Below are 23,744 nucleotides of genomic sequence, written 5' to 3'. Positions count from 1 at the left end.
GCGGGCGGCGGCCGTGAGCCCGGACATGGGTGTTTCTCTCCGGGAAGCGCTGCCCCGTGGCCTGTTGGTACCTGTGGACAGGCGCCCTGTGGAAAGTACCTTTTTCTCATGAACAGCTCTAGCTCTTTGCCCTGAGCTCTCGCCATGGACACTATGAAAACCACCTATATTGTGCTGGAACTGATCATCGCTGTGCTGTCTATCGCTGGTAACGTCCTGGTGTGCTGGGCTGTGGCCATCAACAGTACCTTGAAGAACGCAACCAACTATTTCCTGGTGTCGCTGGCAGTGGCTGATATTGCTGTGGGTTTGTTGGCCATCCCTTTTGCCATCACCATCAGCATCGGCTTCCAGGTGGATTTTCACAGCTGCCTCTTCTTCGCCTGCTTCGTGCTGGTGCTGACCCAAAGCTCCATTTTCAGCCTGCTGGCAGTGGCCATCGACAGGTACCTGGCTATTAAGATCCCTCTGAGGTAAGAGCCTGGAGTGTGTGCAGATTGCCCAGTTCCCTGACAGCCAAGGCTGCAACTTTCCTTGCTTAAGCACTCGGGAATTCTAGTCCCCACTGTTACCGTGAGAGGTTGCTCACAAGTGATGATAATTAAAATGTCAGAGATTTTGGAGTCACTTGCTGCAGGACTGGGATAAGGTTTTCAGTCTCCTGTCACTTCAAAGTGTACTTGGGAGCTCAATTTATTGAGGATATTTGTCTTGGGAGGATCAATGACTTCCTGAGGGGCTACACAGCAATGCGGTAGTGAGCTAAGGATAATTCTAGCTAATCTATGTAGGTATTTATATAGCCCCCATTTTTGTGGTAACCAGGCATCTCCCAGATAATTAAATACAAAAGCAACTACTTTTTCCTTCCTACTTCCCAGCCTATTAAAGAAGTCATTTTGCAGATTGTTCCTTAAGAGTTCTTGTCTCTTAGTGAGCAATACTTCTAGAAAGGCTAAGAGTCATCTTAAATGGGTCTTTATATGATATTGTATATACTTCGTATTTTCAACATGGTCTAGGGTCTAAACAGGCTGTCTTTCAGTGCTTAAAGGAAATACGTTGAACAGAGTGAAAATGCAAGATGATACATTTAAAAATGCTGAAAGCATGTTTCTATGCTTGCATAGGTACCTTTTCCTTTTCAGTGCTTACCACGAGTGAATGTGTAAATTAGTAAACCTCACAAGGTGTCAGCTCTGTACATACACTGGGAAAGAGGGAGATGGAATGAGAAAGGATTCATACCTCAGTTTTCAAAAATTTACAGTTAATACTTTCATACAAACCCAGTATCAAAGACATAAATTGGTTTCCTTTTCATTCATGAGACATTACAATATACTGGGCAAAATGTACTAAATATATTTTACAGATGCTTTAAAAGTGAGTTGGTGCAGCTTCCTCAATCTGAAGTGCACCAAAGCTCTGGATTTGGGGTTTCGGTGGCCCAAATCTGTTAGTCATATTCGTGTGTCCCTTGTCCCTCCCCAAGAATAGGTCCCTGGAAACCCCTGGGGAGCCCAGGACTGCTCAGGGGACTGATCAGAAGTGGGATCTGTGGGTGGGAAACAGGGCAGATTTGGGGTAGAGACCACAGGTGTAACTGTGTAAGCTGCATGTTCTGCTCATCTGTGGCACCTCCCTTACATGAGCAATACATTCACCCTAAAATGACTTTAAGGAAAAAACCCTTAGCCCTGTTCTAGCACCCTGCATGAGAGCCCCCATACATTATGCAAATATTAATTACTCATCAGGCAGGTGACAAAAAGTGGTAATGGAAATGCATGTATTGCTGAGTGGCTGCGTGTGTCATGGGCACCCACAGCATGGAAATTCCAGGGTACAAAGAGCGACCGAGAGCAGCTCTGCAGCCCTGCTCCTAGGAGGCAGCCAGGAGAGAAGAGTTCACGCTGCTGCCAGCATCTCTGACACTGGCTGCTTGCCTTCCAGCTACCGGGGCGGGACTCAGAAACGCGCACTAGCTCCAGATAACGCTTTGGTGATGATTCTGTCGGTTCGGGGCTTCCTTGGAATAGGGTCTGACGGCACAGCAGCGGCCATGAAGTGGGCTGAGTTTTTTTAAGTTTCATTTTAATCACCCCATCCATCACAAGCAAGATGTTCAAGCGTGAGCTGTTAATTACAACTCTCTTCCTTTGTACCATGAATGTGTTTTGCAGTGCTTGGCTGAGGAAGTTGAACTTTTTTGAGTTTAGTTTCTACTCTAGTTGAATCTACAATGAGAGCAGCAGAGCAGATGTGCTTCGCGCAGGGATAAGTATGCAGAAGGGAAGTGGTTTTGACAACTGACAAAAAGAAAGCATTTCCTCCACTCTTCCCCCCCCCCTTCCCCCCCCCTCTTTTTTTCACACTCCTGCTTTCCAGTGCATTTGCTAGACCTTTGGCCAGTTTATGCACCTGTGTGGGATAAAATGCCAGGACATGTCTGCCTTGCTTCAGGGTGCTTTTGCAACATCGTTTTTTTCACCCCATCTTAAGCTAGATCTGTTATTCCATTTGCACAGATGTCTCTATTCCTGTGCCTGCTTCCTAGCTGGACACATCCAGCCCCTTCAGCTATAAAATGAGATCCAGGAGTCCAATCCTGGTCTGCTCTGAAGTTTGAGGTTTGGATTAAACTTCATCTTGGCTTTAAGGCCTGTTTCAGTGCGTTCAGAGGTGAGCTAGTAAGCAAAAGCACTTTAAAGGCTGGTGGGTTTCTAGCTGCTAGGACTGCAGGGCAATGGACAGGTCATCGCTTCAGGAACAGGAGCCTGAGGGACTGGTGCTGAAAGACTTGTTATTTGTACGCCCGACATCAGAAGAGGATAGGGAAGGCAGCGGGAGGATGTTATAAAACTTGGCCGGCAAAACCCTTGTGCACCGCACTGGAGTTTTGCAGCCGAAGTCTGGTTAGAGTTATCTCGGGAAACAGCGTTACCCGCCAGGTACCTGCTGGCTGCGGCCCGGGGCGAGGTGGGAGGAACTTGCCCACCTGTTCTGGGTAGCTGCAGGCACTGTTTCTGGAAGGGGATTTGGAAATCTCCCCGTGGAAAGGGAAAGCTGGTGGTCTGTTTGCAGGAGTGATGACTTTTAGAAAAACTTTCTGTATCACTAGAATGCTTTCTCTGGAGATCAGTGAAGAGGTTGGTAACAAGCCATGAAGCGTTCAACCTTAAGGAAATGGTCTAGACCGAGCCCACAGCCTGACCTGTCTAACAGCCACAGCAACCAGCGTACTGTCTCAGGGCAGACAAGTGTCCCTGTCACACGGGTCCAGGCCCGGCTCCCGGGGGAACCTGTGCGGAGGGACTGCGAGCCGAGCGCGCCGCAGGGACCGGGCTGTTGGAGCGCGTGCGGGGCCGGCGGGCTTGCGGGGGCACTGCACGGATCTGCATTAGCGCCTGGATAATGATGGATTTTTCAATTCTGTGGCTGGAACAAAAAATCCCCTGGGGAAGAGGAAAATTGTTTCCGTCAAACTGAAACAGCATTTTTTTGGAGGTTTTAGTGAAACAAACTGATCCATCTCAACCTGGCAGATTTTGTTTGTGTGTTGCTTAACCCTTCCAGTGTTGCTATGATGCTTTTTGAAATGGAGGCGTCCTGTCTGGAAAGGAACTAACAAATTCTCATGTAGGAAAAAAAAAAAAAAAGAAAGTCTTATAAAATGTAAAAATGACGTTTGAGAATCCTCCCTCTTCTGGCTATAAATATTTTCTGGATTTGACCTGAAGTCATGCATACTTTATGTCCCTTGAAACTGATTTTTGTTTATTTTTGTCAATTTTACTGTTTGTCGAGAACCCCTCCCCCTGCTCCCCCCGCCCCGGTCCAGCTCGCGCAGCTGCTGCCCTGAGCCCTTCCCCGCATCCTTTCTCTCCCGGCCCTCACACCAGGACGCCACTTCTCCTCCTCCAACGTGCTCTGCCCCTACCTCGCTTTCTGCGCTCCACCCGGAGCCCGGTGCTCCTTGCCGGGCCAGCGCCGCAGCCCCTGAGTGCCCGGTTCTGTGTTGTCCCAGGTCCGCAGCGTCGTCTCTGCGCTCGTCTGCCGGCCCGATCCCCTCCTCTGAACACGCGCTTCCCCGCAAGACCTCCTCCGCATGCAGTGCCAAAGCCAGGCAATTCAGCACCTTTCAGCAGCAGGAAATCAGCCCTGCGGAGTGTCTAGCACGTGAGTGGTGCAGGCTTTTGCTCAATGGCTTTCTCCAGAGGTGGATTTCACCCCACAGCCCTGTAACAGTGAGCCGAAGAAACTTTGTAGGTGTAATAAAATCTTCCCCTTTTATTTGCATTAACCAGTATCCTTATGTATGGCTAATAACCGTAAGGATAGAAGCCTGGAGTGAATGTGTCAGGAATCAGGGAAGGCAGAAGAGTATCTGTGCTTAGAGAACAGAGGAGAATTAAGCACTCTGCCCAACTTTACAGTGTGCCCTCCTGGAAATCTCTTGCAGCACAGTGACCGCTGTGCTTCCACTGCCTACCCGGCAACCACCCCAGCGGAGGTGTGTGGAGGGAAATTAGCCCCAGCTCCCTGCAGGGCATGATTTGAGCTGATCTGATGCTTGTTGTTTCTTCCTGGAGTTAGTTCTCTCCAGTCTTCAATTTTATCCCGAGCAGAAGTGCAGGACCGGTGTTCCTGGTACCCTTGTGTCAGGAACTGGAGCGAGGTCTCTGTGAACGTGCCCCCCCTTCCCGCTTGCCCTCCTGTAGCCTGGAGAACCGCAGTTCGAGCACGGTGATTTAATGGCGTTGCAGGGCACCGTTCTCGGCTTCTTGCGCTGCCGATCTCCCGGATGAGCTGCTGCCTCTCTTATCTTTGACCTGCTGAAGACGATCCAGCTCTTCTCTGCTGCCCTCTTGGGGGTATTTATCCAGGCCCGGCTGTTGCTCTTACCTGACCCTTTCAGCGGCACTGGCCCTTTCAGCTGGGCTGGCGGACGCTGTGCTCCCGTGGCCCCGTGCTGTGCCCCTGCTGCAGGAGGGGGTTCCCTGTTTGTTTCTCAGCAAAGAACTGTTCCTGAATTCCTCTCAAGTCACAGTTTGTTCTTCAGCAAAGCAAATCATTGGGTATTTATGAAAGGAGGGAGGGCTGGAGCCACTGGGGAGAGAAATTCCTCTTCAGAGCCTTGGCCTTCCTCTCCCATCTTCTATGTTGCAGCTAGGCCTCAGCGGCAGGTGGAGAACTGCAGCCACGCTGCCTTCTTTTACCCTCCCTTCCTTTCCTTTCTGAAGGGAAATCCTTCCGTTACGCCTCGCCTGAACTCGTGCGTCGCGCTGTTAGTGTGTGGCGACGGCGCGTGGTGCCTGAAGCCGAGCCCACAAGCGGCACAGCAGGCAAAGTCTTCCAGAGCAGGCAGGCACTCGAGCCCCGTGCGCCCGGCGCCGGCGCCTGCCAAGCTTCCCGGCCGCGCAGCAAGGCTGGCAAACGGCGCCCGAGTCCTGCGGCCAGGACGGCCGCAGCGCTGGCTTGGGCAACCGAGTGTCACGTGCGCAAGGAAGCTGGTGGCAGCCGAGTGTGACCCGGGCACAGCGCAGGAGGGGTTGGTGCCGCGTGGGCGCGGAGCGCGCCCCGCTCGCCTGGCCGCACGCCTCGCCGAGTCGCCCTTCCCTCTGGGCTCCGCGGCGGCTCCGGGCGCGGGTGCGCAGCAGCGAAAGCTGTAATAACCGCATGTGCCCCCACGGTGAGAAAGGGAGGGGGGAAACAGCTGCTAGTTTTGGTTCTGAGCAGCCTTATTTCTTTCAGATGTGTGTTCCAAATCCTTATGCTTTTCCCCCATTCCAAGGGCCCGTTTCCCTCGCTGTCTTTTTTGGCAAAGGGCAGCGCGTCCTGCCTGGTGCGTCGGTGCTGACTGCCCAGCAGCTGCCCAGGCAGGAAGAGAAACACCTTGTTGGAAAAGCAACACACTGAAATTAGGGCCCTTGGGCACTACTTTGATACCAGTTTTAACCCCCCCCCCCCAGAAGTGTCTTTGAGACCTTTGCCCCACGTTGAAGCTGGAGGGCGCTGGCCGGGCGGGAGCAGCGGCGTCAGGGAGCGGGAGCCGGAGCAGCGCGCGGGCACCGGGCTGTTGGCTAGCGTCGTTCGCGGGCTGGCGGCTGGGGGCACAGATCTCCGGGCTGAGCCAGAACCAACCTGTGGGCTTGGTGGATTTTTTTCAGTTTTGGTCAACTCTGTCTCTTTAAAAAAAAAAAAGAAGGTTAATTTTGAAGTGAGAAAAAGGCAGGTTTTAAACCTAACAGAAATTTGCTTCAGAATTAAAACCTTTGAACTGCTCTGCAAAAAAAGAAAAAAAAAAAAAACTTAAACCACAAAATCTTGACACTGACCTGTCTTTTAATTCAGTTAGAAGTTTTTACTTTGTTAATTAACAGGTTTGTTCTTGTTTTTTATTAATTTGCTCTTTGTCCTGGTGATGAGCACCACGGTGAGCATGGTGAGGAGCCCTTTAGCGCTGTTGTGCCCTGGCCCGTGGCTCCCCTGGGCAGTCGCTAGCAGAGGCCGGTGAGGCTGCTACTCTGATAATACAGGCTCAGCAAGATGCCAGGAATTAGTAACTCCAGATGTGCCGGTCCCCGCTGGTCCATCTGCTCTCGCGGCTCTGCGAAGTCGGACAGGCTCGGGGGGGTTGTGCACGCTCCGGAGCGGATTAGCTCCCGAAGCCTATTGCCGACGTCGGGCCTGGGCAGGAGCCACAAATAACCCGCAAGTGCCCGGGCGCGTGTCCGTGGCCCTAGGGCAGGCCCCGCTCCCGGCCGTGGGCAGAGGGCCGGAGGAGCGGAGCGGGCGGGCAGGGGCTCGGCGCCAGCAAGGCGGGCGGGTGCTGAGCACCACCAGCAGCGGCAGTGGGAGCTGCGGGGCCCTGGCGGGAGCAGCCGGGCAGATGGACCAGAGCGTGTCGGTGCAGCCTCCTCCGCTCCTGTCTGCGGTAACCACGTTTAGCTGCAACGCAGCGTGCTCCGTGCGGCCCGGCTCGGTGCACAGCCCGGCACGCGGGCTGCGGCTCCGCTGCTGCCTCCACCGGGCACTGCCACCGGGCACTGCATGTCGGCACTGGCACTCCCCTCCGGCCCCACTTCCTGTGTCAAACCAGTCCGAATTTCAGCGTGCCTGAATACTCCAGTCACTCAAATACATGCAGTTCCGCAGGGTGCTCTGGGCTGCGTCTGTAGCCTCCTGCATCTCTCCCTTCCCCATTTCCAGTCCTGCAAACCCCGATGCCCTTCAGGCTCCAAGCGGTCCCTTGAACAGCAGCTGTAACTCTGGCGACTCGTGTGTTAGCCGGTGTTGGGCCGTGGGCCGGGGAGTTCGCAGCCATCCTCGCTCTTTGGTTTGCATGTCCGGGGGGGAGACCAGCAGCCTGGCAGTTACCTTCTTGTTCATTTAGGACAATCGGGAAGTCTCATTTTGGTGCTCGGCTGCAGCCGTCTCTGTGCCGCCGGGCTGCCCCGGGGCGCAGGCCTGCACAGCTGATCTCCAGCGCGTTCCTCGGCAGCCTCAAGTCTGCAATGCTGTTGAACACAGCAGCCTTTCCTCTGCCCTGACTCCGTGCCACGCTGAAAGCGGCAGCTCGCCTTCCAACCCGCGCAGAGCAGCGCGGGGGCCTGCGCGCGAGGCCGGTGCCGGGAGCAGCTCGCGCTGGGCGCCGGGCCGGCCGCCGGAGCCAGGAGCTGTAGAGGGCAGCCTTCGCCTCCGAGCTGCTCTGCCTGAACCCCTGCAAAGCAGCAGTTCACAGGCAGGATGAGCACATGGATGTAACTGGCTTTCTAAAATTGCTTTATGTATCATCAGGGTTGAGTGTGAAACACAAGTGGGTTTTGTCCTGGGACGAATAATTTGGATTTTTCATAACTGGGGAACAGTTAACCTTGGACTGCAAATGGATTTGCCCCGACTGGCCAAGGCAGCCCCCTTCCCCCTTTCTCTGGGGGCAGCACGTGGCTGACAACCGCCTGAGGGCTCCTCTTTAGCGGAGCCCGTTGGTCCTGGTTTGTGTGTTGCCGTTGGTGCCTTTCTCGCTCTGTCGCATCAGGCTGCTTCGCTGTGTCTCTGCTCCCAGGCAGAACTGCGTCCGAGAGAGCAAACAGCTTGGCCGAGGGAAGTCCCACTTGGTCCCGCGAGCGGTTGCTTTGCTTGGGCTGCAGTGGGCTAAGGCAGCGCACGGGCCGGCCGCTGCGCCCTCCCCCTCCCCGCTGCGGTTCTGCTCCCGGGCTGGGGCAGGGGCCGTGGCTGCACGCAAGGCTCAGCTTCACTGCTTAGTCGTTCAGAAACTTCCAGCTTTTTTTTTTTTCAGACGAAGCCAAACCCTAGCATACAGGCAGAAAGCCTGGATGACAGTTAACACCTTCCAGTCTTTAAGTGCCTCTTAGTGATCCTGAAAAAAATCTAAAAAGGAAGTATTGCAACCTGTGACCTGCCTCAAGCGGGAATGGAAACTTAGCAGCAGCGAGTGAGGTGCAGCCGGTTGGTTCCTCTCCCTGCGAGGACGGGAGCCAGGGCAAGGCTGGATTCTCCGAGCGTCGAGGCTCAAAGGTCGGAACAGCCCCCACATATGAGCCTCCTTTTAAATACAGCCCTTGAACAGCAGCCTCCAGCCTGGCTCCGTGCTGCGAACGCCGGGTCTTCACGGTTACATGTCACTACCCAGGGCTGCGCAGCAGCAGCAGCCGCTGCGCAGTGGTGGCCTGCGGGTCTGCGCCCCCGGCACTAGCCCTGCGCTGGGAAGGGCTGTTGCCATGCAAGCGCTCTGCTCTTGCCATTCAGCTTCTCTTGATGATAGGTGTTAACCTGATGGCAGCGAGCCAGAGTCTTCCTGTACGTTGGCAGTGCGTTGCTCAGGGCTGTCCCCCATCCCCGGGCCAGGGGCTGAGAAGGGGCTGAGCTGCGGCTGCGTCTTGGGTCTCAAATGCTGCCGGCAGCCAGGACCGGCCGGTGCCGGGAGGCGTCCTGCCCCCTGCGCAGCCCGTGCTGGCCGCAGGCGGGCGCCCACCTGAGCGCCGGGCGCTGGCGCGTTCGCTGCAGCCCCCCCAGCCGCCTGCCCCTGCGCAGGAAGGACAGGAAGGCCGGGGGCGCGAGCGGGGGACGCTGCGGCTTTCCCGTGTGTACAATGGGGACAGATGCAGAGAGGAAGTGATTTGTCTACAACTGGATATGGAGAAACCCAGATGTCCTCCTTCCTTAGCTGATATTGTAACCACTAATCAGATTTATCTCTTTCACCGCCAACTCCTTCCTGGTAAAATAGCACAGCTTTTTTTTTTTTTTTTTTTGTATTTTTTTTTGCCTCCAAGGTGTAATTTATGATTCATTTAAAATGGCCTGCCAGGAGATCTCAGCTGATACGTGATCTCCTTTCCATGGCTGTGGAGCAAACAGCAGCAGTGGTACCCATTTCATGCTGTTATATAGCAAAGAAAAAGAGCAAGACATTATGTACAGCTGCAAGTAAATGACAAGGACACAACTCTCTCCTCTCGTGAATGGAGGTGTCTGTGTATTTTGCTGCATGCTTTAAATAGAACCATATAAATTGTCACTGCTTGTTTGTACCAGAGCACCTGCACAGTTTGTGTTCTGCAAGCTCTCCATGTGCTCGCCACCCTATGTCCGGCAGTCTGGGATGGGGCAAAGATGGGGAGACGGAACAGGGAGCGCGGCTGGGACCAGGAAGCCCCAGCACCTGCACTGCAGCTTCGCGCACCCGAAGTGCAGAGGCCCAAGCTGGCTGCAGTAGCCCTTGCGCTGCTGTCGCGTTGTGGCTCGGCACTGGGCCCATCTAACGTGGCAGCAGCACAAGACACCTGTGAGTTTAAGGGTCATCAAAAACTGCTTCAGTGCTGGGAAGTGGCAGCAGGGAGAACTGGCACAAACTTCCTGTGCAGAGCAGTACAGCAACCATGTCAGGCGGGCGCGCTGGTACAGCTACAGTATTGCTGCTGCCAGACTGCAGCGTTGGTGATACAGCCACACTCACCTCTATCCAGCACTGCTGTGCCAGCAAGGGGCACACAGATGTCCCTGTTCCAGTGCACCTTGCTCCACGGGCCTGGGGGGTGCTGGGAGGTGAGAGTTTTGCTGATGGAAATGTTAATGCTGGCACTTAAGCATTGGGTTGCGTATGCAAAACACAGGGGAAGCAGTCGAATACTTGGTGTCTCTGTGGGGCTTTCACAAACACAGCCTCAGAGCCTTGCGGCCTTCTGAGGGCTGCTGGGGAGATGAAGGCCCGGTGGAAGCTGCAGGACTGCTCATAGCATCTCCTTATTGCTAGAAGCCGCAGGAATTTTATGCAGGCCCCAGCACGGCTGGAGGATAGCGCAAACGCGTGGGGAGATGGTGCTCCTGTTTCAGGCCATGTGAAGAGCCAGGTCCCACACGGCAGATGTGCCAGCTACCAGCTGCAGTTCTTAAGAACACGATGGGGATGCTATAGCTCATTTACGTGATTTCCCACGACAGCCCAGTAGCAGGGGGAAGGAAAGAACTGGGAATAGGGTGGCCACAGCGAGCAAAGGCACTGCAAGCCTTTGTCACCTCCTGCCAAGGTCTGCGCGGTCGAATGCTGCCCGGCACAACGGAGGCTCCGCAGCACTGACGGGCACATGGTGGCAAGTGCTGACGCTGTTCCTTAGCTCGGGGACCGCCCTTTTGTTTAGCAACACCTCTCGGATGCTCAATAAAACAAACGATTTGCTATTGGCACTGCCGTTCGCTACCCTCAGGTTTATTTACTTAGTAACTTACCTGCCAGGGCCCAGGCAAGCATCATGCTCAGGGCCACCAGCCTACTCCTCCAAGCACCGGTAGAGATGCTGTGTGGCATCACAGGAAGTCCTTCTTTGGGAGTAAGAGTTCCTCCAGGCTGTTGCTGCCTGTTCCCCATGTGTAATACTCCCAAATACTGAATTATGACTTGGCTGCTACTGTGTGCCTCTGGTTTGACAGGAGCTCACAGGCAGCAAAGCCTGAGAGCTCAGAGGGTCACTGCAGGGCTCGTGGGGAGATGCCAGATACGTGCAGGACATGACTCAGTTCCTGCCATTCAGGAGCCAAACCCCTCCACCAGAGAGGCCGCGCTGGCTGCACCCTGGCAGCGTGACTTTGGTCCAGCTGTGCTTAGCAGTGCCTGCCCGGGTGTCTTGGCTTGTAGCCAGCTCTATCAAAGAGCAGTGGAAAAGCAATGAGCGCTGGTTTAAAGGGGAAAAAAAAAAAAAAAGCTCATCCTATCAGGCAGAAGCGTAGTGCCTGGAGAACGCAGAGCCGCCGAGCACCCTGCGCTGAGGTGTAACACGGTCATTTTGACAGCTGCCGTGAAGCTCGTCCAGGAAAAAAGAAAAAAAAAAAAAAAAAAAAAAAAAAAACGGACCTGGCCAACCATCAGTGTGGAGGGGCCACAGGCAACAGGGCTGCTTACGGGGTAGAGGACAGTGAAGACACTGGAGAGCCCGTGGCCATAGTGTTGGTGCTTCCACACGTCTACGGCAGACAGCAGTGGATGGGAGCTGGGCTAATTGGCTAATTGGTCATGATTATGCCAGTAAAGAGGCTGCCTGGCTATGTAAAAGGAGCTAATGTATCACCAGGTTATTTAATCTCAATAAATCATTTAAATACATTCAGCTGTTATTTACATTAAAGCACCTCTTGATGTCTCTAGGTAGAAACATAGAGGAGATTCAATATTTGTTATACATTAATTGGGCAGCCTTTGGTGAGTAAATTTACTTTGACAGTTTTTTGCCTAATAATGTTATGCCTAAGAGAGTGAAGAAGGGTTTTACTGGAATGCTCAGAGCTATGAAAATCTGTTGGTTCCTCGCTGTCTGTTCATGTTTCGCAGTGTGTAGTCAGCTTTAGTTGCCTCGCAGTCCATGCCTGCTTTTGTTGATGGTGATTTATTGCAGGAGGTGGCTCTACCGCCTGGCTTGCTGCATACATGGTTGCTGTTTGAGGGTGTTCCTGCACGATGGCTTGCCGACAAGACTCTTAGTACCTTGATCTGATAATAGTTGTGCACATTTTTATTTTTAGCATGTGCTTCCACTGACTTCAGACCAATTCAGACAGTGTCCCACCAAACAAGTTTATTAAGGCAATTAGTGAAAAATTTTTGCACACCAAATTATCCTCCGTTTCACTTTGGCCTCTTCTGGCCTGTAGCTCAGTGACCAGGTTTTTGCACAAATCCTTTTTGCAGTCAGAGCAGCACTCATCAGCCTGTTGTCAGTCTGAACAGTCAGTGAGGAAACATTTCACAGCCACCATTATCTGCAATCGATCCACTATATGGAGAGTTGCTGGGAAGAATCTGCAGCGTGTCTGTGCAATGTCAATGAGAAAATAAGGAGGAAATCTAAGGGGTACGTTGTTCACTGTGAATAACTAGCTCCACTTTAATTAACACCATCTCTTCCCTGAGCCTGCAGCTGTCTCCACTGTTCAGCTGTGGCTCATGCAAACACAGAGTGTAGCATGTTTTTCCATCTCTTCCTTCTCACTGAGGGGCCCCTGCTTAAACTTGATTCTGGCTGCAGTTCTGTTGCCTGTGGTAGGGAAGGGTGAGCAACACTAAAATAAACATGCCACTGTTACAGTCACTAGAAAGTTAAGTAACTTCTTAATTGGTTTTGCAAACCTTCAAGCAGAGCCTTATCTTTGCAGAAAAGTTCAGGAAAACAGTAAATGGAAAAAGCCCTATTTGGGGCTCCATGTTTTCAGCAAGAGAAGCACTGACTGACTGTAGCAACATGGTGGACACTGGATGCAGCGCGGTGCATGAAGCTGTTGCTGCTTTTCATTATGTTGCCTTTAGGCAGCCTGTTTTGTTTCGGACAAACCTACCATCAAGAAAACTTCTGATTCTTTCAATCTCTGTTTCTGAATAATGCTGCCTTTTCCATTTTCCACTCCGATGACAATAGCTTTTGTGACATGCATGATAGAGGCAGCAAATGAGCAACCAAAGTGATCAACTCAGAGTAAATAGCACGAGCCAAGGAGTCTAATCTCACATTTGTGGTCCCTGCTAGCCACATACTTTCCTCCCACTTGCAGATTTATAAAAGGTCAGAATTAGCTCTTGCTACTCCCTACGGAACTGACTAAGAGCAGCCAACATTAGGCAGAAGCTTCAGAGACTCAGACTTTGCCAATTAAAGCTTAAAAGGGGTGGGATTTTTGAGACACTGCCCCAAATCAAATCTTAAATACCCACAACCCCAAGCCAGGTCAGGCTCCTGAAAACATGTACAAAATACAGGCTTGTGAAACTAATGGGCTTGGCCTCACTGTTGCCGCATCTGATAATAATTTTGCATCTTCTGAAGTGGTGAGAGGTTAGTAATAATGGGAGAAAAGAGCGGGGGCAGGAGGGGAGGGAGAAAAAAAACAGTTGTTGAATGTAAAGTGTGTTCCCAGTTCAGTAGTATACGTGGCTGCTGCTGTTGCTGCTACTTCCTCTGAGGTGGTTCGCAGCCAGCCCGCTCAGGCCAGCCCAGCTGCGCCTGGACGAAGCGCAGCTCTGCCGCGGGCTGCAGCCAGGCGCGCTCTGCAGCCTGCCTCCTGGTCCGTTCTGCACGCCCACGGCTTGCCCCTCCTGTACGCGTAGCTCCGAGGAGGAGATGGACACACGCACACGCTCGCACAGAGGCAACTCCAGCGTGATTCACATGCACAGCTGCAGTTCTGTGGGAATAAAACCCTCCGCTGCCTCACGGGCCGGAAGAAATTCAGAACAAACGTCCTTAGGAAAGGAGGAGCAGGGTAGGGAAGCCAGAGTAAACAAGTGCTGAGAGAAGGGTGTGGGGAGGAAGGGGGGGGGCACATGTATGTCAAGCCAGTAGATGCTAATTTGCTATAGATAGGACAGTAATGGGTTTCTCATGTTGTCCGGCTGGCAATCACTGTGTTCTTCACGTCTCTAAAAAGAGATCTAACTAATGCTTAGAGATTGGGATCTGTTCTAATTGCATCCAAAGCAGCTTGTATTTTGCTGCTTTACTGTTTAGGTTCCAGTTCCATTTGCTTCTCTGTGCATCTGGGGGCCAGAAGGGCACTTTTGCTTTCTCAGCTACATAGGCACCCTGTCTTTGGTGCTGGACAGGGTGCAGGGGCAATGCATGACTCTACAACACTCAGTACTGCAGCAGCTTGCCCCTGGGCCACAGCTGAACGTCTTCACAGCACCCATGAGAGCAGCAGGTGCCCAAGGAGGGCACTTGCTTAGATTTCTGGATCTTGATATCCAGTTATTGTAGGTCAGCAGAGCACAAGCCTCATTTGACAACAGCACCTAACTGAAGTGATGCAAAACCCAGCAAATACTTCAGCAGCTGCAGGCATCAGGTCAGCATCTGTGTGAAGCTGCCTGCATTAGTGCTGTTAATGGGGGCTGCACAGTGTAGGGAAGATGAATGGAAGGAGAACAGCTCAGTGTTTCTTGCTCCCAGCACCATGCTTGGATTCAGGACTCTCTGAACAGCAAACACAAACCTAACTTGTAAGTCTCCTAAGTAATCTATCATTAGCAGTTGCTTTCAGGTGCTGGCATAGAGAAGTCGTTCAGGGTATTTGTTATCCAACCACAACAACCTAGTGTGGGCTGTAGTCTGGCATGTGGAAGCCAGCAATTGCACTGTTTGGGAAGCTGGTAGGATCCACAGTTTCCACACACACGTTTACTTCCCATGTTAATGTATGAGGGAGCACTATCACGTTATTGGACTGCTGCAAAAGCTAGCTTTGCTGCAGGCACGAGAACAGCCCAAGCTGAAGCAAGCTGGCTGTTGTATAAAGGCTGTAAGAACATGTGGTGATGCTGGCCAGGTTAGCTGCCTGTTACAGCGTACAGCTGAGAGCCAGACTTGGCTCAGCAGTAACAGCTCAACCTAAAATTCCATGCGGTCTGCCCTGGCATGCCCAGCAGTGGATGTGTAGAGCAAGAGACTAAGTTGGTGGCTACAGAATGAGCCTTCCCTCTATACTTGCCCTCCTTGCAGTTGGTTGTTTAGGGACATGCAGTGATAAAGCCCTTTTAAGAATCCAAGTCTTTATCTTCACTGAAGTTTCACAGGACTGATAGCTTTAACTGCGGTGAAGGAAAGTCACAAGTCCTCATTTATTTAATGGCTCCATTTTGGTTTTGTTCTTGATTCTGTAGGTATAATAGCCTAGTGACTGGGAAGCGGGCAAGAGGACTCATCGCTGTGCTGTGGGTCCTGTCTTTTGGAATTGGACTGACTCCGCTCATGGGTTGGAACAAAGCCATGAGTGGGTGTCCCAACTCCACCAACGAGACAGGGGCTGCCACTGGGAAGGATCACCATGGCTGCTTCATCTCATGCCTCTTTGAGAATGTGGTAACTATGAGCTACATGGTGTACTTCAATTTCTTCGGCTGTGTGCTGCTTCCACTCGTGATCATGCTTGGGATCTACATTAAGATATTTATGGTCGCCTGCAAACAGCTGCATCAGATCGAACTGATGGGCAACTCCAGGACCACGCTACAGAAGGAGGTCCATGCAGCCAAATCTCTGGCCATCATCGTAGGACTTTTTGCTTTCTGTTGGCTGCCCCTGCATATCTTGAACTGCATTACTCTCTTCCATGAGGACTTCTCCAGATCCAAGCCTGAGTGGGTGATGTATATGGCCATCATCCTCTCCCATGCCAACTCTGTCATCAATCCCATCATCTACGCCTACAGGATCAGGGACTTCCGCTACACATTCCGCAAGATCCTTTCCAAGATCCTCTGTAAGAGAGATGACTTCCCCAAGTGCTCCACTGACAACAACCAGCACCTGACTGTCTCCAATATTAACTCCCCAACAGCCTCTGTGACCATATGACCTTGCATGTCCTGCTCCTAGGATTTTGCAGTTTGTACCTGCACTACCCTTCCTTGTGCCTGTGTGAACTCTAACTCCTAGAGGAGCACTCAGAGATGACCACTATGCAGTTATGCAGCTGTATTTTTTATTTTTTATTAACATAGTGCCTCCTAGAGGAATAACCTGACTGGGGGAAGAGTGCATGCAGCTCACCCTCTACTGTAACCCAGGTTGCATGAGTGCTGGTGATCTTATTGTGTTTCTTTTCCAGGTCAAACATTGACTGTGGAAGACTGCTAGGGGTGTTTCCCCAATTGTGCTGCTCATGTCAAGTCCTAGGATCTTTATTTTTATTATGATTATTTTTTTAATCTTTTGATTCACTTAGTAATAATTTTGTGTCTGTTTTTGAGTTGTTCTTTAAGTCCATACTTGACAGCACTTTGGTAATACCCTAATTATTCCATCAATTGTTTGATGCAGCTAGTATTCTCTGATGGGAAAAAGTCTTACTTAGACCAATTGCTGGTGTGAAACTGAATCTGTGTTTCCAGGCTCTAAGGGAACCAGTTGTGTTAATGGGAAAAGAAGATCGTTAACTGGCCGTGCTGTGTATTTTTGGCCCAGTATGGAAGCCCTACTTACTAAATGCTGAAATTTTAGAAAAGGGTTGATGGAAGTCATGAACAATAGCAGTCTTATTGTCTTTAAGTGTCTTTGTTCTATAGGATTACTAAATTAGGATTTACTAAATTCTTCAGACCAATGCTTCAGGTTTGATATCAGATCTGATTTCTGTTATCAAAATTCAGAAGGCAGAAGCATCCCAGTAGTCACAAAAGTCTGATCCAAAGTCTCTGAGGTTAGTGGAAACAGGCCCTTGGTGACATGATCTCCACAATTAGATTTGCTTTCAAGTCAAAACTTGATAGACTTGCACTGTTTCCAGAAATGCAGGTTTTTAGCTGTGATAGCTCACCTGATTCCTAAAACTTGGTCTTGCTGGGGTTCAGGTATATCCCAGTAAGCCTCAGAAGTAGTGAATACTGTTTTTCTAGTAGTGATGAGGTTTTATTCTGACCTACATCAGTAGCAAAAGACACAGGAAAGGAACTATTTTGCCTGCAAGCTGATATTGGCCAAGCTCTTCAGGGAATAAGTTCACACCACAGATTTTCTAGCCTTGACTCTGTGGCTAACTACAGAGTCCTGGCCTTTTAAAAGAACAGGCCCACTCAACAGCAGTGGTCTTAATTTGTACTGCAAGTTAGTAACTCTCCACAGCCCCAGCTCAGTTCTTAATTGCTGCACCTGATTTCCTATGTAACTGATATACAAAACTATAAGAAGGTAGAAAGAACAGTGCATTATTTTCCAAAATACTAGCTCCACTCTCCAAACTGCGTGAAGACATGTACATTAGTTTAAATGAACCAATGCTTCTGGTATGTCCTTCAGTAGGGCAGTTCATTCCACAACTGAGAGAAATGGGGTGAGGAAAGAGAGTCAGAAAAACATCAGGCTCCCTCCTTCATGCCCCAAAGCTGATTTTAGTACAGACACATCTCTGTGCTTGATTGATAAGACCAAGACACGAAGCATACCATGTTACTGCTCCAGCCATAAAGTGGCTGTGGAAGGAAAAACATCTTGTTAAAGGACAGGTCAGAGACTAGATCTGATCTGCTATAGTGTTGTAGCCTACTTACAAATCAAGAGTCTTACCTGATGGCTTTTGAGTGGCAGAAAAGTGGTAGTATTTCTCTCTGTAGCACTCAGTGCCAAAAGGAGCATCACTGTGATTAATGGGAAGCTGGAGTGCAAGGATGGGTATTTCATATGTTTTTCAATGGTAACCCATAACACTGGCCTTCCTAATCCATGCCAGGAGACAGAGATAGGAGGCAGTCCTTTTAGGGTCAGGTGGCAGGGAAGGAAATTTAAATACATCCAGTTCCTGAAGGATAGGCCCAGTGGACAGACTGATGCCTGGAGCAGTCCCTGATAAATTGTACTTGAACTATATAGGTATCAGCTTTTTAATTTTTTAACTGCATTGCACTATAGGGGTGGTGCAACATAAGACCTCCCTGCAGAGCTTCATTTCTCTAGAACATACAGATGACAAATATCCTGTAAAATCAACTGAAAAACAGCTCTGAAAAATCTGATCTGAACGAGTTCTGCTATGGCAGTATCTGTTCTGCCTGCTGATGTGATCTGCAAGGAGCAGCTGCAGGTGTGATTTAGGGCCCAGCATGCAAACGGAGGCCAATTCACTGGGAAGTGATGAATGCAACTGCCTTGTATACAGCAGCTGAACTGGTCAGAGCCAGACTCAAACCTTGGTGAATCACCAGTAAGCTCTGAATGGAACTGTAGATGCTTATGTTCTACCCAAACCAGATGTAGCCAAATTTGGACATCTCAGATACTGGCATTTCCAAAAAGAATCTATCTAGTTAATGTCCCAAGTGTTTAACATCCCCATTTGGCTTTGCTGTATCCACATTGTTCATGGTCCAGCTAACAGATGTATCCACCTCCTGCCATTTGGGCAGAGTTTGGCTCTCTCCTTTCTTAATTCCTTCCCTTCTGTATTATCTTTGGCTGTGTTCCTTCTGTTAATCATGGCTGGAAACAACCAGGGCTTCACCTGCAGGTCTGGCAGCGTTGCAAGTGGTTGCAAGCCACATTTATCCTTACAATAAAAAAATGTAATCCTGTTGTCTGAAAATGAACCAAAATCCAGACAGCACAAAACAGACTGAAAAACACAGTACTGCAATATAGAGCAAGAGCCAGTCGCAGAACATGTGCCTGTATGTGATAGCTTGCACTGCAGATCGGTATCCGCTACGGCTACCTTTCATACGCCTCTTACGAGCCAGAAATACTGTAGACAGATCTGTTGTTTCCTTAGTATGAATAAGCCCTTGGGCTATTAGCTGTTATTAACTATGGCCCAGGTCACTGTGGTGTTTAGGCACGTAAGTGTCTTCATGGATCTGAGCCTAAGTCATTTGAAGGCAAAATAAAAATAGAACTGCCTCTAACACAAACAGAAAAAAAAAGCTCTGAAGGTTTCTATAAAAATGTGAAGTGAAAATGGCTAAGGAACTTTCGATGCTGAGTGCAGCTGTAAATGCTCAGCTATCACTCACTACTGCTCTGATGTAAATAGGATGGATGTGTTCTCTTGTTGCTCAGATTTTATAATTGCAGTAACTTTGTTATTTCCATACAGAATGCTTAATTTACCACCTACACAACCTGGCTCAGCCTGTTCCCTGTCGTTTCTTCTGGTGTTGTGTTCAAGCAGTGTATCATACAAGCCCATGCTGTACCTGAAAAGGAGACTGATGCACAATGCTTTGGCCTGCCTCAAAGCATGGGCAGGTCGTCACATAGCCTGGAACGGAGCTGGCTTCTGGCTCACTGGCTGGTGAATGAGAACTTGCCAGGCGTGCAGGGTAGGGGGAGCAGCAGTTTTCTCTTTTGCCCATGTCTGACCTGGGCAGCAAGCCTGGCTCCAGCTCTAGAAGGGCAGCTGTCACAGCTTACCAACACCATTTACCAGACAGAACCACAGCAGACTGTGTGCTGCCCCCAACAAGAGAGACAACTTCAGCCCAATTCTAACATGGGGGAAAAGCCAGTGATCCTAAAGGGGATTCTCACAGGGGAAAACGGTTCCATAATCCCTTGCCTTGCCTGCCAGCATGAAGTGGTTGGCTTGTCTGAATTGAGTCAATTTAAAACCAAAGCAACCACACTGACTCTTCCAAATACCCCATGTTACAGTAAGCACAGTAGAAATGAGGCAGAAAAGCAGAACAGTCATCAGTCTGGAGGGGCTGAGGTATCTCCTCCCCGGTATACCTTTGCCAATGATGAATCTTAAAGTGCTCTGAGCAGCTAGCTGCAAAAAGCCACTGCAGCTTCACTCTACCAGCCTTTGAAGGCCAATTCCACAAAGCCATACAGGTACTTGAGCTCGGAGGGCTGGGGCTGCCATCAGACTAAGAGCAGAGTTAACAAGCTTTAATGAATCACTAAGCTGCTGGACTGTTCTGTATTACAAGCACCCAATAGTACATATTAGTTCAAACATCTTCAAAAATCTAAGAATAGCCTAAATAAATGAAACTGATGTCAACAGTTTTTGCCCATGCTGAACCTTCTTAATATTTATTAATTAGTCCATCAGTGCAAGGCTGCTATTTAATGTCATGCTTGCGTGCAGCACAGAAAAAAAACTACCAGCCAAAATGAACTTTTGACAGCCTTGTAGGTAGTAAGAACACCAGCTATACCTCTCAGAGGAGCTGGAAGGGTACACAGAAAGCACACCTGCATATCATCCAAATCCTTCATCCTTCTTCCTCTTCCTCGGCCAGTAAGATGCTAGTGAGCTGCTCCTCAGAGACAGTTAGTTCCTGGCATGCTCCCATGGCTTGGCTGAGGTAGACGGCAAGTATATGTTTGCACTGCAAACAATAGTGCGAACATGTTAACAGCAGGAGCATTGCAGGAATGTCACGTCACATCTGTGAAGCTACAAAAATTCATCCTGGCCAGGATGTGTTTAATGAAGAGCTCACCCCTCTCAGAAACATGGCTTCCTCTTGGCACTGCAAACACTAGCACAGGCTGGAAGTCCAGCTGACCTGGGTCAACTCCATGATCAGACTAATACAATACAGGGTTCTAACACTCAACAAAGCATTAACAGATCTTAATGCCTTCTCCATGCTGGATGCAGGAGCAGGGGGGATTCAGGCTATAAAGAATAACAGTTTATTTGGTACTGCCTGGAGGCATTCACAGGTAGGAATTATTCACTTCTTGCAAGTCAGACTATTAATGTGTAATTAAGAACAAAAGCCCTCTCAAACCCATGTAGGCCTAGCTCCACCCAGATACTGTGACTCCCAGAGGCCGTATCATGTGCTCCGTTAGCCACAGCCTGTATGATCAATTCAACACTCATGTGTTTGCTCCATTGGAAACTTCATGCTGCTCAGGTTCAAGAAGGAGAGATCAGCAGACCCTTCTCCTCCCTCTCTGTCCTGGGCCCAAGTTAAGGCACGCAACTTACCAGAAGGCTCTCGCTCTTCTGCAGGACAGTGAAACCAAAAGCAGGACATGTGCAGAAGTGGCAGGAACTATAGCAGGTATAGAGTTTGCCTGAGCTCCCAAGGACCTGAAACAAAGGCAGATGGTTCAGGTAAGAGTCTTTTAATTTCTCTAACTACCAGCCTGTATCTGGCCTGATGTCCTCCCCCCAATGACTCATAGCATGCAAAGAGGCACTGCAAACACTGTTTGTGGTTTGGTGCCCTGAACACAGTAGCAGCTGTTTCCTGAAGAATACTGGAGCTAAGACATACAGGTGGCCAGAGTCCACAGGTCCCTTATAATCAACAGGTCAATGCCTTCCAGAGACAGCACTTGTGCCAGTATGCCTCAGGGGAGGGAAGAGGATACTGGGCACCCCACAAGCCTCCTTGGCTGTCTGCTGGCATGACAGATTCGGAAGGAAAGGCAGCACTGGCCCACCTATGTAAAACACGATCACGTAACATTTGTTCTTCTGCTGTGGACAGCCATGCTCCATTCCCCTGCTTCACTCTCCAGGGACCCACAGGAAGCCAGAAACTCCATACTCTCTCACTGTGCTCTACATGCTTCTCTTCTACTGGAGACAAAATGCTCCCTGTGAGAGCGCACCTATGCTGGCAGCCAGCTGCTCCAGGTGCTTGTCTACTGTTGAGGGATCAGAAAAAGGGCAGTGCCAGCAAGCAGGGAGCCATTCCTTGATCTCTCTAAGCTGATAGCACAGCAAGCTCCTCCCCCCCCCATCCCCCGTACTGGCAGATGCATTGGATGCTTCAAGACAACCAAGACTACTTTGTCACAGAAAGCGTATTTGTGAATCCCGGGCCACCACAGACCCAGGGATGGAAGGAAAACAGCAGCGAGTGCTAACAAAGCCTTTTCTAAACCACTCCAGTTGCTGGAGGCTGCAAGGGCTCTTGCTGTTTTGCTCCCACAAACAGCTGCAGCTACTGGACTCCAGTTTTGTCTGAATAAACAAAGTTCAAGTCTCCAGAGAAGAAGCTTCCCTGATCCATCTCTGGTTTAGGAACAGCACTGTCTCCCTTTCCCACGTGCTGCTCCTTTACAAGGCCGGTACTGAGGTACATCTCTTGCACGACAGGCACAGGACACAGGCAGTCAGGCAAGGGAAGCATTTACTTCCAGTGCGGAGAAGCTGACAGGCAAACTGTACAGGTGACTGCTGCTGGAGTTGATGGCATGGTACAGAAAAGCCACCCTCAGGATTACTTTTCTTTTGCTTACTGCAAGACTGGAAAATAGCTTTTAGAAAGCTACTTTGAGAGCAAACTGCTCTGCCCTCCTTCTACTGCTAAGGGGCCACAGGAGAACACACTCACAGACTATCAGCAGAAACCTGCAGTCAACAGCATGAACTTTGCTAATGCCCCTTGAGACCTAAACTGAGCCCATCCCATGGCCAAAACACAATTACAATAGAATATCTGCCACCATATGTCTAATACCTGACATAAGAGAGCAAGGGCTTTTTGGCAGCTCTGTTACATGGCTTAGGTTCCTGGCACTAACTTTTACTGGATGATCCAGAGAATGGCAGGAATTTATACTGGTGTAATCATGGGCAGTGCCCTCCTCTGTGCACAAACCTTTGGGCTCCAAGGGACGCCATATGCCTCTCCCATACTAGGCCTTAGATGTTGTCTGGGTTCATGCATGCATAGATCTAAATCTAAGGATTAAGCACCCAAAAAAGACAAGACAGTAGAGCTCTGCACAGTGCTGCTTGTCTCCAGAACATCCCTGACACCCATATGCCCCTCCAGAGGAACATCAACTCTCCAGGTTCAGAGCTGCACTTGCAAGGGGAAACGGTCCCCTGTTCCCTGCAGCTCTCTGAAGCACCCTGCCTGGCAGGCAATGCCCATGACAAGTAGGAGCTTTCCCATGGAAAAGCTCATATTCTCCCACTTCTCCTAGCAGATTCAGGACACAAGATTTGCATTCCCATTTCAGGAGGAAATCAGGCTTTTTTTTTCAGTCTGGCCTTTTTTTCCCCAACTAAGTTTGCTTCACTTGTGATAAGTTTGTTTTTCTCTAGCCCCTTTGATTGTTTTTTCCAAGATGAAGTATTCCGATGGTGCCTTTCATTCAGAAATGTTTTCTTTGGGGGGGTGGGAGGGGAACACAGACATTGCCAGATTTGGGCTGACTTTAGAGTTCTCCTGTCCTGACCTAGATGGAAACAATGCAGCTACTGCCTAATAATGCAGAATCTAAACTCCAAAGACCAAGAGGAAAAGGTGCCTCTACTTCTGTTCAGCTGCAGCCAAGCCAAGAACTGGGGTGCCCTCTTGGCCCTGAGACACCGTGAGATTTCCTCCCACTACCCTCATCTCCAGGCACCTCACTGGCTGCACACAGAAGAAAAATCACCTTGGTAGTGGTGTCACTGCCAGTGTGCTGGGATGCAGAAGGTCTATCTCTGGCACTGTGTGGTAGCTACTGCTGCCACCACAAACAGCTAGGGAGCACCATGTGTCAGTGCCAGGACCTGGTGCTCTACTCCCAGTAGTGGGGCAGGCTGCCACAGAGTTCTAGGAAATTAATTAAAAAAAGACATTACAAAGAAGAATCCAATAAAAATGCAGGATGTGACCAATCCAAACGACAGTTGGAGGGAGGGCTAGAGCACTGCCTCTTTCCCTGCTAGCTGACTTTACTCCCACAGTTCTCAGCATTTCTGCAACTCAGGCATACCTAATAGATACTCCAACAGCAGACTACTCACCACTTTGCACTTCTGCTGAAATCCAGCAC

General features: G+C 50.2%; 2 protein-coding genes across 5 annotated transcripts in view; one reads left to right on the top strand and one right to left on the bottom strand.

The window, feature by feature from the left end:
* Window positions 1-19,121, top strand: ADORA2B (adenosine A2b receptor). Its single transcript, XM_062592768.1, has 2 exons — window positions 1-473; window positions 15,170-19,121. Exons 1-2 carry the CDS (start codon window positions 145-147, stop codon window positions 15,861-15,863), a joined length of 1,023 nt encoding a protein of 340 aa, XP_062448752.1. The 5' UTR covers window positions 1-144; the 3' UTR covers window positions 15,864-19,121.
* Window positions 12,079-23,744, bottom strand: part of ZSWIM7 (zinc finger SWIM-type containing 7) — a 20,560-nt gene continuing 8,894 nt past the window's right edge. Inside the window, exons 4-6 of one of the 4 annotated variants that reach the window (XM_062592770.1) lie at window positions 20,947-21,051; window positions 20,199-20,335; window positions 12,079-12,330 (exon numbers count right to left, since the gene is read on the bottom strand). In XM_062592770.1, the coding sequence (XP_062448754.1) occupies window positions 20,219-20,335; window positions 20,947-21,051 (222 nt within the window). In that variant the 3' untranslated portion in view covers window positions 12,079-12,330; window positions 20,199-20,218. The other 3 variants (XM_062592771.1, XM_062592772.1, XM_062592769.1) reach the window with 3 other exon arrangements.

The sequence above is a fragment of the Rhea pennata genome, chromosome 20, assembly GCF_028389875.1.
Source record: "Rhea pennata isolate bPtePen1 chromosome 20, bPtePen1.pri, whole genome shotgun sequence".
Taxonomy (NCBI): Eukaryota; Metazoa; Chordata; class Aves; order Rheiformes; family Rheidae; genus Rhea; species Rhea pennata.
The sequence above is the reverse complement of the archived record's forward strand: the minus strand, read 5'-3'. Positions and strand labels throughout refer to the sequence as shown.